The 14,632-nt window shown below is 34.3% G+C and overlaps 1 protein-coding gene across 8 annotated transcripts; it reads left to right on the forward strand.

Annotated features, from left to right (window-relative positions):
- Nucleotides 1–3,881: 3,881 nt before the first annotated feature.
- On the forward strand, nucleotides 3,882–12,727 carry LOC125216864 (vacuolar protein sorting-associated protein 53 A-like). Of its 8 annotated transcripts, none has more exons than XR_007175478.1 (26): nucleotides 3,883–4,294; nucleotides 4,622–4,716; nucleotides 5,255–5,311; nucleotides 5,465–5,615; nucleotides 5,890–5,960; nucleotides 6,219–6,343; nucleotides 6,694–6,854; nucleotides 6,963–7,104; nucleotides 7,507–7,570; nucleotides 8,022–8,204; nucleotides 8,322–8,363; nucleotides 8,729–8,833; nucleotides 8,913–8,972; nucleotides 9,293–9,370; nucleotides 9,469–9,552; nucleotides 9,663–9,728; nucleotides 10,308–10,385; nucleotides 10,472–10,605; nucleotides 10,682–10,775; nucleotides 10,894–10,971; nucleotides 11,182–11,244; nucleotides 11,328–11,396; nucleotides 11,491–11,586; nucleotides 11,675–11,991; nucleotides 12,065–12,140; nucleotides 12,451–12,727. XR_007175478.1 is itself a non-coding variant. In XM_048118641.1 (25 exons), exons 1-24 carry the CDS (start codon nucleotides 4,237–4,239, stop codon nucleotides 11,963–11,965), a joined length of 2,445 nt encoding a protein of 814 aa, XP_047974598.1. In that variant the 5' UTR covers nucleotides 3,882–4,236; the 3' UTR covers nucleotides 11,966–11,991; nucleotides 12,451–12,727. The 8 variants fall into 8 exon arrangements, 5 of the variants coding, with proteins under 5 accessions (XP_047974598.1, XP_047974597.1, XP_047974596.1 ...); XR_007175477.1 differs by having other exon boundaries at nucleotides 12,081–12,140; XM_048118641.1 differs by lacking the exon at nucleotides 12,065–12,140 and having other exon boundaries at nucleotides 3,882–4,294.
- Nucleotides 12,728–14,632: the final 1,905 nt, after the last annotated feature.

Genomic DNA, 14,632 nt, shown 5'->3' on the forward strand with positions numbered 1-14,632 from the left:
GACCTTAATTGAAGAAGAAAATGAAACTAGACGCAGGAATGGGGAGCTAATCTAAAAGAGGTATATATAGGAAATCATGGTGGATTTGAGGTGTATTTTACATACGTTAGTGGTGTCGAGATGCTATATATGTTTGGTAGATAATCATAAGTAAGGTAATGTATGGTATTGACCAATTAATTCCATGAATTTTATCTTTGCGTTTGGATTTGGAGACTAGGTTGGTACAATTTCCACTAAATATCTCCAAAATTAGTTTTGATAGTGCATAACATGAATTTTAATATATACTAGTAACTGATAAAATGACTCACTTGATTAAATGTATAAATTTGTTATAAATAAATAGATACTAATTTTGATACATGAAGAAAAGAAAAAAACTAATTTTCATGAACATGCATACTTCATCTTTTATACTATGTTGTTCATATATATATATACGTACCCATAAATTAATTTGTCTAAAACTCTGACTTCTTAGCAAATAAGATTTGTCATTTTTTTCTATTGTTGAAAATGCTTTGACCAGAAGCCGATCGAGATAAGAGTACAAAATCAACACCAAACAACGGCCCAAAATCAAATAAAAACAACATCAAGACTTAAAACACAACGAAATACACACATTTAACACAACATCGTGATTAGTTCAGAACAAAAATAGACTCTATACCAAACAAATTAAGACCAACAAAAAAATGATTTGCAAGTTAACCTGATAATGCTCTCTTTCAACCTAGATCAATAACATATTATTACAGTAGACTACATATTAATACAGACAAAAAATAAATAAAGCAAAAGCATAATCTAGAGTTTGAATAAACTCTAACAAATTTACTAATAGTACATATGTTCAAATTCTACGCCATCCATTTTGAGTGAAACTTAGTGACAGAAAATATGAAATACTTTTTATTGATTTATCTTGGATCACTACACATAATTACAACTATGAAGATATATAGAAGCTAGAAATAACATTTCCAATAATTAATAATATGAATTAAAAAAAATTGAACATATACTATCATTTATCTTTCTTGGTACGAGCCAATTGATTAGCCACATCCTTGAATTCAAGAATATTTCCATCCTTACATTTGCTCAATAATCGAATAGCTTCTTCTTTCGTCACCAAAATCTTCACTTGATACGAAGATTTATTCTTCCCATCGCTTTGAAGCAACGCCTCTGATTCAAACTGCACTCTCTTCTTCGTCGTCTTCTTCTTTACAGCTTCTCCAAAATCCATATTAAAGAATTTAGAAATCAGTATGTAAATAGAATCATAGACACACATATATATACAGGTATGTGTCTGCGTTTTTGTGTTTTGAAAAAGTTTCCTTAATTAAATATATATTGTTCACATTTACGAGAAAGTTTCCTTAATTAAATAAATATTGTTCACATGTACTTTTAACGTTTGTTATAAGATTTAACTGATTAAATACTATATATGTTTTGGAGGGATTGAACATGTGGATCTTTTAGTTTGAAACCTAGAATAATATTTAAATTTTGGTAACTATAAAGTATGTAATATGTATTTAATATTTTCCCTTAATTTGTTTGTAGTGAAGTACGTGTAAAGTTAATTGGATCTTAGGAGGCCTAATAGTATTTAATTACTTAAATCACGTTGACCCAAATCCACGTTTTAAAACTGTATACGAATCAAATCCTTGGAGCAAGGGAAATAATACTTATTAAATAAATCTTGATTTGTAAGTTGATTACAAATTAAACTAGTACAACAAATTAAAAATTTATTTTTGGTGAACCGAGGGAGTATACAAGTACGAGCTTTGATGAAAAAAAATTTAGCATGAAAGAAAATTTTCATTTTCATATAGTAGTAGTATTTTTTTTTTTTTGTTGTTTTCAGTAAATAAGTGTAATAATTTATTTTATTTACTACTATTAATTAATGGTAAAAGTAGCCAAAATGTTTAGTTAGAGAATAAATTAACTACTAGTATAAAGTAGTAATTAATAATTATATGGTCCAACTAAAAGGTATAACAATCTATTCCCACCCAATAAAAGAGCCAAACTTAGACTCATAGAGTCAAGAGGGCAAACTTAGACCCAAAAAAGGGCAAATTTTCAAATTTGGTTTGTTTCAAATTCTTAAATTTATGTGTTTTTATTTAGTTAGAAGGAAGAAGAAATGTTTAAACCCAATATACTAGTTGGCTGGCCGTATCAGCCGACGATGGCTTAAGGATGTCGATGGCTGGTGGGCCGGTGGCCGAGGTGGCTGGGCGGAAGCGGTGGAGGGGAGTTGAGAGAGATGACTATATAGATTTAAAAAGAAATTATAAATAAAATAGAAAATATATATATTATTTTTAAACCGATAATGTGGATCCAAAAATACTCCGACGTCTCACTTCATTTTAACTTTTAATAGCAGTGACATTTACAATCACTTTTAAAATTCATGAAAAATACCATATTTTGGCATGATTTTAGCTACTATAATTTCATTTTGTAATGCAAATTACTTTGATTGCTGATGTGCAAGAAAATTAATGAAATCATATTATATGCGAGTTAGACTCCTCCGTTACAATTTCATAGCAAACACAACAATAAATCGATATCTCTATCTGTTTATCGAACCGAGACACATTGCATCTACAATTAACTTCCACGCAACACAAAAAGAAGAGGGAGAAAATCAAACAACAAAGTAAGGGAATTATATAAATCCAAAGAGACAAAACTATTCAAGCTTAGAATAGCAATAAAATTGCTTGAGCTCCTTAGCCATGTCTTGATATTCTACTCTCCCTCCATTTCTGCACTTTGAAATAAGTCAATAAGCCGCTTCTTTCCTCATCACAATCTTCACTTTCCTTCCACTTTTCCCCTCAATCAACGGCCTCGATTCAAACTCAATCACCTCTTTTTTCTTCATCTCGTTCCCATTTTTGAGACCAGAAGAGTTCAACGAGGCCAAGATAGTTTGAACAAAATCAAGCATTTTTTGGAACTGGAGTTATGATCGAAGACTCAAGAGAGAAATGATGTGGTTGATTTGGATGAGGAAACGATTCAAGAATCATACATTTATAGAGAAATTATTCATGAGACCTTAGCATGTTTGGCAGATTCAAATATTAATATAGTTTGATAATAGAATTTTAACCTCCCATAATAGGAGTATTTGTTTGGGCTAATCCACACTATTTTCTGTTGAGTTGTTCCTAACTTATTTATGTTGGGATTTGAGGGAAATTTACACTTGTCTTTCCACTAACCCAATAGACTTCAAAAATTCAATTAATAAATAAAGATTTCCGTGCTATACTTAATTCTCTTTAAAACGTAAATAAAACTTTTAAATGTGGACATACAAACATGATGAGATATTTTTATCGTGAACAAAAGTAGTAGTGTATGATCTAATGATGAAGAGATAACTATAACTTTACTTGGGACTTTTTCTAAAAAAAAATTACATAACTTATATAAAAGCGTAATTTTATAAATCACATTAACATTGTTAAAAATATTATTGATATAAATAATTTTATAAGTTATAGTATAAAATAAATCTTGATTTGTATAGTACTTATATCACAAATTCTTATGTTCCTCACATAAAAAAAATTTGAACATCTCGTCGACTACGATGGAAAAATTGCAATTTGTAACAAAATTTTGTCAATTTTAGCAACCACAGAAAATTAAAGTAGCAACAATAAACAAACCTAAAAAATTAGGAGAAATAGATAGTAAAATAAGAACAATGTGTTACATTATTAGTTAAATTAAAACAAAATAAATTTAAATTAATGGATTATGTTTCTCTCTCAAAGTTTCTATTTTGATTGATAATTATAGCTATATGGTAGTTGAGATTGGCAGAGAATCGGCCGTTTGCTCATTGCAGCATGCGAATTGACGCTGGGAGATCCGAGTTTTTTTCATGTTTAGCAGCTACTAATCGGAAAAAAGGATCGTTAATTCATTCAATTGCACATTTCCAGCTCCAATTTTGATCGGAAAACAGTTTGATTGCCGGAATCGCAGGAGATTAGTGGCTGGCCATGTAGCATCATTTTCCATCAGATGTGATTTTCACGGCATTTTTGTTTCGAATTCAGTAAAGCAGCGGTTCGGATGCATGATTCAGATCAGATCCGTTCGATTAGTTTGAAGCGTTTGTGAGTAATTGGTTGCTGGATTACGATCTTCGTTAGTTTTTGATCGCGAAAAATGGCGTCACCTGACAAGCAGGGCGCTTTGGATTACATCAATCAGATGTTCCCCACTGGTTAGACACATCTTTCTCTGTATCTGTTTCTGTTATTTTTTTATTATTTTTTTGGTTTGGCGTCAGCTGTTGGAAGGATTTCTAAGAATTTGATTCATGAGGGGGAATTATAATGTCAGGAAGTGTTAGTTCCAGTTTGTATCGTTGTGCTAATTTTATCTATGCATTTAGCAGAGGAATGTTCAACTTATGAAGAAATTGTTTATCTGGAAAGGTTGTTTAGAATAATAGGTTGAGTCTGCCTGTGCTGTTGGGGCTTGAACTTCTAGATGATGCCTTATGAATTTAGTTCAGTTGTTGATCATGTGGAAGCTGGTTGTTATGCAGAGGCCTCTCTATCTGGTGTTGAGCCCCTTATGCAGAAAATACACAGTGAAATCCGGAGAGTGGATGCCGAGATTTTGTCTGCTGTTCGTCAGCAGGTTGGTATAATCGCTAATTGATACGCAGTTATTTTATTGCTGATAAATTGGTAGAAATGGCATTCGTAGACTGTAAATGGATCTTTGATTTTAGAGGTTTCATCTCAATTCTCACATGCTTGGACTGGAATATATGGAATCAGTTGGGTGAGTTGGGGTGTGATTAAGTAAATGGAGAATAGGGATCACAAGATTTATGGCTTGGGTGGGGAAAGAAAGCTCACTCAAGACCAGATTTTTGTAACTAGTAGTAGTTAAATTGTTAAGTCAATGAAGCTAGTAATAAATTCTCAGTTAGTTAATGAATGAATGCTCGGTGTCTATGGAATTTTTTTTTTCTTAGTTTTATCTATAGTAACATGAAACTGGAAGAGGGCCTCTTGTTAGTAACTTGTGTGCTTTGTGTGGTATACATGTAATCCTGGTCACATGTTGTCGAAACTTTACGCACTTTCACTCGTGCTTATCAAGAACATACAATTTTTCTTGTAAAAAATCTGAATGTATTAACACGTTATGATGTCTATATTTTTTATAGAGTAATTCAGGGAGCAAGGCCAAGGAGGACCTTGCAGCAGCTACTCGTGCTGTTCAGGTTTGTCCCTTCCCTTATTAGTTAGTTAATTGGCATGGAAGAATTTTGATTTTTTAGCACAAATACCATCCTCTGTTTGCTTATTATATTTCTCAAAAGTTTTGTTTCTCTCATGGTGCCGTTGACTAATTAGATTTTATATTTTGAACTTAGGAACTCTTGTACAAAATGCAAGAAATAAAAACTAAAGCAGAGCAAAGTGAAACAATGGTTCAGGAAATATGCCGTGACATCAAGAAACTGGATTTTGCAAAGAAGCATATAACTACTACGATTACTGCCCTTCATCGTCTTACTATGCTAGGTGAGGTTTTTAGTCATGATTATCTTGGAGAGGAGTTTGACTCTCCATTCAGTCTAGTTTCACTTGGGTTTGATTTGTAGTCCTTCTAATCTTGTTGTGTTTAGTCTTCAAGCTCAATTACTGAACTTCATCATCTTACTCATACATGTGCTATTTTGTTATTCATGTTGAAAATATATTTGGTTAAAATGTTTTGTTACGACCATTCTATTTGTTATCAGTATTTCAATAGTTTCACTTCATAGTTTCATGCTGCCTTTTCTCTTGTTGACAGTATCTGCTGTAGAACAACTTCAAGCTATGGCTTCTAAAAGACAATACAAGGAGGCAGCTGCACAGCTTGAGGTATTACATGGTGTGCACTTGCTAGCAGCCTTTCTTTGTTTACATTTATATATTTTTTGAGCTACATTGGTCGCAGCTCTGAGTTGAACTATTTGTTTCTTGCATTAGATACACTGTGCATCATGTTACAGAAATTATGCTAATACGTTCAATCACATTACTTTGAGGTATATGAATATTTGCTGTGGGATGTCGAAATAATCACAGCTGTCCTGAATTTTCTTTCGCATAATTTCATGGGTTGGGTATGCATTTCAGGCTGTCAACCAGTTATGCAGTCATTTTGAGGCTTATAGAGATTTTCAGAAGATTGCGGAGCTACGAGAGAAGTTCAAGAGTATCAAACAAATTTTGAAGTCTCATGTGTTCTCAGATTTCTCTAGGTGTGTAAATCCTGAAGTCTGAATATCGACCCGAGCAAAATGACTTTTATGTGTTACAGTTGCCGTTTAATGATTTTATGAAGTTGCTTGACATATTCTTGGGTTATGACTCTCTTCTTCTCCTTGCTCTTTTCTGTTGGCAGGGTTTAGGTAGATTTAGAAAGCTAGGAAAAGATAATTAGAATCACCTTTTTTGTTTTTGTGAATGCATGTCAAACAATCTATAGAAGATGTCTTGTTTATAGTTGATTTTTTAATCATACTCTTGAGTTGAGTTTCATTACATCTGGATTACAATTTTCTGTGCGTTGACTTACTTTTCAACCTTTTTCTCCTGTAATTTTGTACAGCTTAGGTACAGGAAAAGAGACAGAGGAATCTTATTTACTGCAGCAACTATCTGACGCATGCCTAGTTGTTGATGCCCTTGAACCATCAGTTAGGGAAGAGTTAGTAAAGAACTTCTGTAGTAGAGAGCTTACTTCATATCAGCAAATTTTTGAGGGAGCAGGTTTGTCTTATTTCTTTATTTTGGTTTTTGTTATTGCCTTCTGATTTTTCATGAAGTTGACTTTGATAAGTTAGAACTTGAAACTTGGGTATATGCTATATTTGGCAGAATTGGCGAAGTTGGATAAAACAGAAAGACGATATGCTTGGATCAAGCGCCGCCTAAGAACCAATGAGGAGATTTGGAAACTTTTCCCCTTGTCATGGCATGTCCCTTATCTGCTTTGCATCCAGTTCTGCAAGTTGACGAGGTTGGTGACTTCCCTCTCTTTTGAACTCACATGTCAAACATATGATTTGAGGTTCCACCTTGCCTGTAGCTAAATTGTTCTCCTAGGTTTACATCCTTGTTTGGCCAATGGAATTGACATTAAAGGACATGGAGTAATCATTTTTAATGTTTTCAGTTTGAATATATAGTAGCATAGCATAATTATAATCTTGATTTTATAACCATGTATGACCTCTTTTGTTGTTTCTCTTTGGATCTGCCATTCTGTTTCTAGTGGAGACACTCCAGTGGGTGTCTCTTCAAAATGTCGCAGTTACCATATTTTTGGTTATATTCATTGAAGTAACATTGCTAAAAATGGATTTATCATAACTTCATGACTTATATTACATCATGATGAAGTTCTTTGTGGTGTTAACAGGACACAATTGGTGGACATCCTCGATAATCTCAAAGAAAAACCAGATGTTGGAACATTGTTGCTGGTAAGCTCCTTTTTTGTACCTAGTTTTCTGAAGTGCTACCATGCTGTAGAAGTGCTCTAGAATATAACATATATTCTATTGCTGTATCTACAATATATATATTCTATTTTGTGATCCGTTAATCATGCTTTCCTTCTGCTTTTGCCTGTTATGCTAGATAATATGTTATGTTCCCTTCATCCCTAAATCGTTCAATTATCAGCTTCGCAAGGACATTTCTTATTATGAAACCAAATATGTTCTACTATCAACTTAGATACTTAGTCACTCATACACCTTAAAGGATTGGTTTTTCCTTTCTCGTTGCTCACGAAAAGAAATTCCAAAAGTTTTGGCTATGTACTCCATTAAGTTTCTGATATATTGATGTATGGGTGAAAAACATTTAGTTTTAAGCTATGCATCTTCCTAGGAGTTGCTAAGTGATGTTTCTACTTATGGGTGCTTGTAGGCTTTACAACGGACTTTGGAGTTTGAGGAAGAATTAGCAGAGAAATTCGGTGATGGAAGTCGCAGCAAAGAATTAGGAAGTGACACTGGGGAAGATACAGCTGAGAGTAGCAGTCAGAATATTTCAGACATTCGAAAGAAGTATGAGAAAAGGCTTGCAGCACATCATGGAAATGAGAATGAGGCATGGATGAATTTTATGATTTCTTGACTTTGTCCGTTAGTCGATATATTCTAATGATCAAAAACTGATATCTCCCATCATGTTACTCCTGCCTAACTTAGTTATTTCTCTAACCAGGATCAAGATGGCCACAAAGATCTGTCTGTGCCTGATGCTGGGGTAACTTTTCTTGTCTGGATTTTCTTACAAGTCACTACATACGAGTTTTTGTTTTATGATCTGAAACAAGCTTTTCCCCTCATACGTCTTGTTTTGATTTGCTTACTTCAAATGGTTGCCTCATTTATTGAGTCGGCAAACAAAAAGATTCTGGTCTTGCCTTTTGTGCTTAATTACGTGGCAGTTTTTAGGATTGACTTAATTTTCAGTTTCTTGTAACGTATAACGTGCATGAAGGTGCGTCTGGGCCGACTCCAGGCCAAGGGCCGCGGCCCTCCCACTGTGGACACTCTTATGGGAGTTTCACTTGATGAATATGGAAACTTATCAAGCATTACCTTGAATGCTATTTATTTATCTTGCAGTTCAATTTTAGAGGGATCATTTCATCGTGCTTTGAACCTTACTTGGCGGTCTATGTTGAACTGGAGGAAAGAACTCTTATGGAGCATTTGGAGAAACTTGTCCAGGTTTGGGTCATTATGATTGTTTGTAGGTACTCCGATGCTTTTCTCCTTGACTAACATGTAATTGCATCTTATACTTCAGGAAGAAACATGGGAAACTGAAGAGGGAAGTCAAACTAATATTTTATCTAGCAGTATGCAGGTAATATATAAAGAGACCTTGAAATGAATTGTTGAGGTTATTATTCGAATTTAGTAAAATAAAAGATACATATACATAATGCATCTTTCCTAATCCCTTACTGAATGCTTCTGCCTTGTTCATTTTGAATTCTCATTTACTACTTATTCCATGAAATAACAACTAAAATGTAACATTATATGCAAAATATAGCAGTCTTCATGAAAACCAGAATAATTTATTTTTCTTTTACACGTCTCTCATGCTTTTGCATATTATTGCATTTACTCAACTTATTGAATCTTGGTTGATCCTTAATCCTTATTCACTGTATCATGAAGGTGTTTTTGATCATCAGAAGGACGTTAAAGAGATGCAGTGCTCTGACAAAAAAGCAGACATTGTTTAATTTATTCAAGGTTTGTTGGCTTCACAATCCGATGCCTAAATGATAAGGATATTTTTAGTAAAAAGAATATAGGTTACTCATACTCCAACTCCATTTTCCTCTAAATAGGTATTCCAAAGAATTCTTAAAGCATATGCTACAAAGCTTTTCTTAAGATTGCCAAAGGGTGGCACCGGACATGTAGCTACAAAGGTACCTGTTTATTGAATCTTCTTTTGGTGTGTGTATGTGTTTTCACATCTTTCTAATGTTTATTTGAGCGCGATCTTTGTTGTGTTCAACTGACCAACCTTTTATCACAGACATCTGACAAGGATGAACGCTTGATCTGCTATATAGTCAATACAGCTGAATATTGTCACAAGACGGTTAGTTTTGAAATGACTTATTTATCCGCAAAGCAAATTGATTAAGTACTTGGATGCAATAAGCCAATAAGTTTAAGGACGCGGAAGATTAAAATGGCGGATTTAATGTAGAATGTTGCGAAGAAGTCTAGCCTGCTTGTTATTATTTTAGAGCCGTGACCTTTGGATATTCTTCTACCTTGACTTTTTCTTTTTATCAATAAAAAAAATTCATGCAAACAAAGATTTTCAATTAAACAAGGTAATATTGAAGAACTTTGGGTTGTGAAATCTGTTGTTTTAATAGAAGAACGATACTCTAATGCTATTATTGCAAGTTTCTAGCAAAGTAGCAGCAGCTTCTGTCGCTTTCAAACCTTCACTTGAAAAATGAGAAGTTCCAGCAATAATTCGTAATTCAATTTAATGCAAACCACATTACTTTGTCAAATACAAGTACCACATATGACTCTAATGGGTGGTTAATGAAGGGCTTTGTATCTGATGAACTTAACATGTCTGAGTTCTGTCATTCGCTTCTTATTTATATATCTTTCTTTTATCCAAAACTGAGTTCTTTCTTTCACACATTATTATCAGTCAGGTGAATTAGCTGAAAATGTATCCAAAATAGTTGATCCTCAATATGCTGATAGCATCGACATGTCTGAAGTACAGGTGAATAATACCTTCACATGCCTCGTCTCACTGTTTATGCCTTGCGATCCCAGTCCCCTTTCTCATGGTTTTGCTGTATTTTGTAGGATGAGTTCTCAGCAGTCATAACAAAAGCGCTGATAACTCTTGTGCATGGTATAGAAACAAAGTTCGACTATGAAATGGCTGCAATGACACGTGTTCCTTGGGGCACACTTGAAAGTGTTGGTGACCAATCGGAGTAAGATGCCTTGATGAATATATGATTGCTGACATAGTTAGTTTTTCATATGTTTACTTGCGTCTAATTCCTGCAGATATGTAAATGGCATAAATACAATTCTTACTTCAAGCATTCCTGTACTTGGAAGGCTTCTTTCTCCTATATATTTCCAGTTCTTCCTCGATAAGGTAAACGAGTAATTCCTGAATTGACTTTGTATCTTGCACTTTCATTGGAGGATAATACTTGAAAGATATTCTTCTACAGCAGTCATGTTCCAAAGCTAATCCTCTCTAACCTCTGCAGCTTGCATCATCTCTTGGTCCGCGCTTCTATCTCAACATCTTCAAATGCAAGCAAATCTCCGAAACAGGAGCACAACAAGTACTTATTCTATTTACTCTGTTTGTAATATTGTTTGTGTGAGTTTTCCTGGTTGGATGATTTTTATTGACAAGAAGGCCTTTTTTTCTGAATGATAATTATTTCAATGATTTTCATTTGTTTAACCATATAAGAAATCAAAGAACTCTTTTTGGTGAAATTGAACTTAGCTTTTAATCTCTCTGGACATATTGTTTTATGCATAATCAGATGCTGCTGGATACACAAGCTGTCAAAACAATCCTTCTGGAAATTCCTTCCCGTGGAAAACAGGCAAGATAACGACAACTCTTCATTCTTGAGGTTCTTATCCCGTGCCTTCATTTTTAACCTGCCCCTTCTGTATCCCTGAGCAGGTATCTGCTGCTGGCGGCTACTCAAAATTTGTAAGCCGTGAAATGAGCAAAGCTGAAGCACTGCTGAAAGTAAGATTATCCATTGACACGGGACTTTGTGGTGGCTTAATGAAGCACTCTTAAACACCATTCCTTAGTTAAATGCTCTTTAAATGATCCACAGGTCATATTGTCCCCTATCGACTCTGTGGCTGATACATATTGTGCTCTACTGCCCGAGGGTACTCCTTCAGAGTTCCAGCGAATTCTGGATCTTAAGGTTGCTTGCTGTTTCCCCGTCTCTAAAATCATGAATTCGTGTTTCTTTTGTGTTCATCTTTGACTAAAAGTTCCAAATCAATTTTCAGGGCCTCAAACGGACTGACCAGCAAAGCATACTAGATGATTACAAGAAGCGTGGGGCAGGGACGTATCAACAATCCATCAAGGCAGCCGTTGTTCCATCTGCACCTAGCTCTACGGTGGCACCTATTCTACCTACACCTGCTGGAATCATTCCACTGAAGGAAGAGTTGGCAAGGGCTGCTGCACTAGGGAGAGGTGCTGCCACAACTGGAATCCGCAGAATCCTTGCATTAACCGAGTCAACTACCAAAGATCGCAAAGATGGACCTCTGAGAAAACTTTTCATTGGATGACCGGATACAGAATTCGCCCTACTCTGGTTAGGATTCGTCCCTTTTTCTCGAGTATTAATGACATTAATCAGGGTGATTAGGTCTTAACTACAGTATTAAATTGATTGGTTTGCAGTTTTATTATTACATGAATAAGGCTCGGGCCTGAAGTCGTTTCGAGAGCCCGTTAAAAATTGTAAGTTGCAAAATAAATACACGTAAATTCCATATATAAATTCTTTTCTTTACATAACTTGCAAAGTAAATAAGCCTCTACACCTCTAATAATAATGTTGCAAATTACACATCCGTGTCGTTTCAAAAGTTTCTATTTTTAGAGGACGGATGGAGTATGAGGTGTTGGAATCAAATATAATTGTGCAATAGTTTTAATAAATGATTGGTGGCGTGTATTGTGAGTTGAGACTGACGCACTTCGTTTGGTTTAATGTACTAAATGAAAATGGTTGGCTATAGTAGAATTGGCTGATTTTCAATTATAATAGTGACTTGGAGCATCTGCAACAGCACCCTTCCCGATGGGTTTTCCCGTCCTACCGGGACGGGTGGTCGACAGGTTGCCGTTGCAGGCACCTCGTCCCGCCGAGGAGCCCTCCATTTCGGACTGAGCTCGTTCTGATGGGACATGCACCCGTCCACATGGCGCATTCTAAGTCATACATTTTTCAAGAGTAGGTCACATTTGGAACTCCCTCGGTTTGTTTACCACTATTTAGTTACAATTAACCCTAAAAGTGATACTCATACTTTGAAAGTGGAATATTGGTGGAATCAATAATATTATTGAATTGATAATATAGTAGTATATTCCATTTGGAATATTTTGAATACACAATATCAAGTTCCCACCAATATTTTTATTTTTATTGGGTTTTTCCTTAGTAATGAAGAAAATCCACGGTGGCAATCATGCAATAGTAAAGGCTTAATTTATGCAATTTTCATAAATATAAATATAATAGGAAGAAGTGTTTCAAGAAGCGTTTGTAGTAGTCCCCAACGGTTAGATTTTCAAAATTTCAGGTTGATATATTTAACGGCAATAAACCCTTATACTAATATTCATAGATTAAAACGCGGCTGCGGAGGTCGATATCCATATCCATATTCAGAAGGTTCCGATAGGCAATAGTGGAGGTGGAATTGGATATCCACATCCTCGTTGTAGCGGAGGAGGAGGTCGATATCCATATCCTCCTCTAAAAGGAAAGGGAAAGGCACATAAGGCTTTGGAGCTATGATTTTAATAAGTGGTTGGTAGTGTGTATTGTGAGTTGAGAAAAATGCACGTCGTTGGATTTAATGAACCAAGTGAAAAAATGGTTGGCTGTAATAGATTTGGTTGATTTTTCCATAATAATAGTGACCAAGTGGTAATAGTCAAATTGAATGTGTTACTGTTTCAAATTTGGCATGCTATGTAATTATCGTACTTATCTAATATTAGTAAGATATCATCGTAAGCAAGATTAATTAAATTGCTAACAAACTGCAAAACAACAGTATGATAATGACAACTAGCTAGTATCATCTCTACCTATGTAAATCTAGTGATATTTATGGAAAATTGAATTTCAAAATGTGTTTGTAAATTATTACTACATTGGATCTTGTACTAATTGCCGTTTTTTTGCTAGAGGTAAGATATGTTAGGTGGCAACTGTCATTAAGAGACAAAGTACATCAAAGTACGTAATATTGTTGCATGGGAATTGAAGAAAACTATTTAAAAAAATGTTGTGTAAGCAAAGGTTCTCGACTATTATATTTGGTGAGCTAATGCAGAACTACATATAATATTCAATTAAATAGTATATTAAAAGCTTTATATTGATAAGATAAATTGCTATCTAAGTCAGACATAAAAAAACGCAAGCAAATACAAATATGTTATCTAAGTCAGACATAAAATAGCGAGAGTGCAGGAAGAAGTCGTAAAATAATTGCGGTTCTCGAATTATACAAAAAATATTTTGTGGAAATCTCATACTCCCTGCTTTAAAATACTCCCCCCGTTCCATAGTAATAGAGACATTTTATTTTGGCTCTTATTTTGAAAAAATAATTATAAATAGTTAAAGTGGAGAAAAAATAAAGTAAGAGAGAGAATATTGTAGATAAGACTCTTCTCTACATTATTCTTTCTATTACTTTACTCTCTCACCGTTTTAACTATTTATTATCATTTTTTCAAAACGAGTGCAAAAAATGAAATGCATCTATTACTGTGGAACGGAGGGAGTATCTATTTTACTATTTTAACACTGCATAAATTAAAATTTTCATTTTAAATATGAGAAACTCATTCAACTAAATTATTACACCAAGGATCCATTATAAATCAATATATAAAAGTGACACATATATTTCACTAATTTTCCTTCAGCATGCGTTCGGTATCGCGGAATTCAGAACTTCGGTACCGAAAGGACCCTTATATTTTTTAGATACCTTACCAAATCAAAACAAGACACTATAAGCATATCATAAATAGAATGAGTAATTCACATAGAGTTGAATAGCATTGTTTTAATGGCATTCACCAAAACTTAAAACGATATTTTTCAACTCTAGGTGGAGTACATAAATTCTGTTGAATTTCCACATAATTATAAACGTTAAGGTTTTCCACGTTAGAGCTGAAAAGTGTAAGCTTGTGCCATGTTT

Source organism: Salvia hispanica, chromosome 3 (assembly GCF_023119035.1).
Source record: "Salvia hispanica cultivar TCC Black 2014 chromosome 3, UniMelb_Shisp_WGS_1.0, whole genome shotgun sequence".
NCBI lineage: Eukaryota > Viridiplantae > Streptophyta > Magnoliopsida > Lamiales > Lamiaceae > Salvia > Salvia hispanica.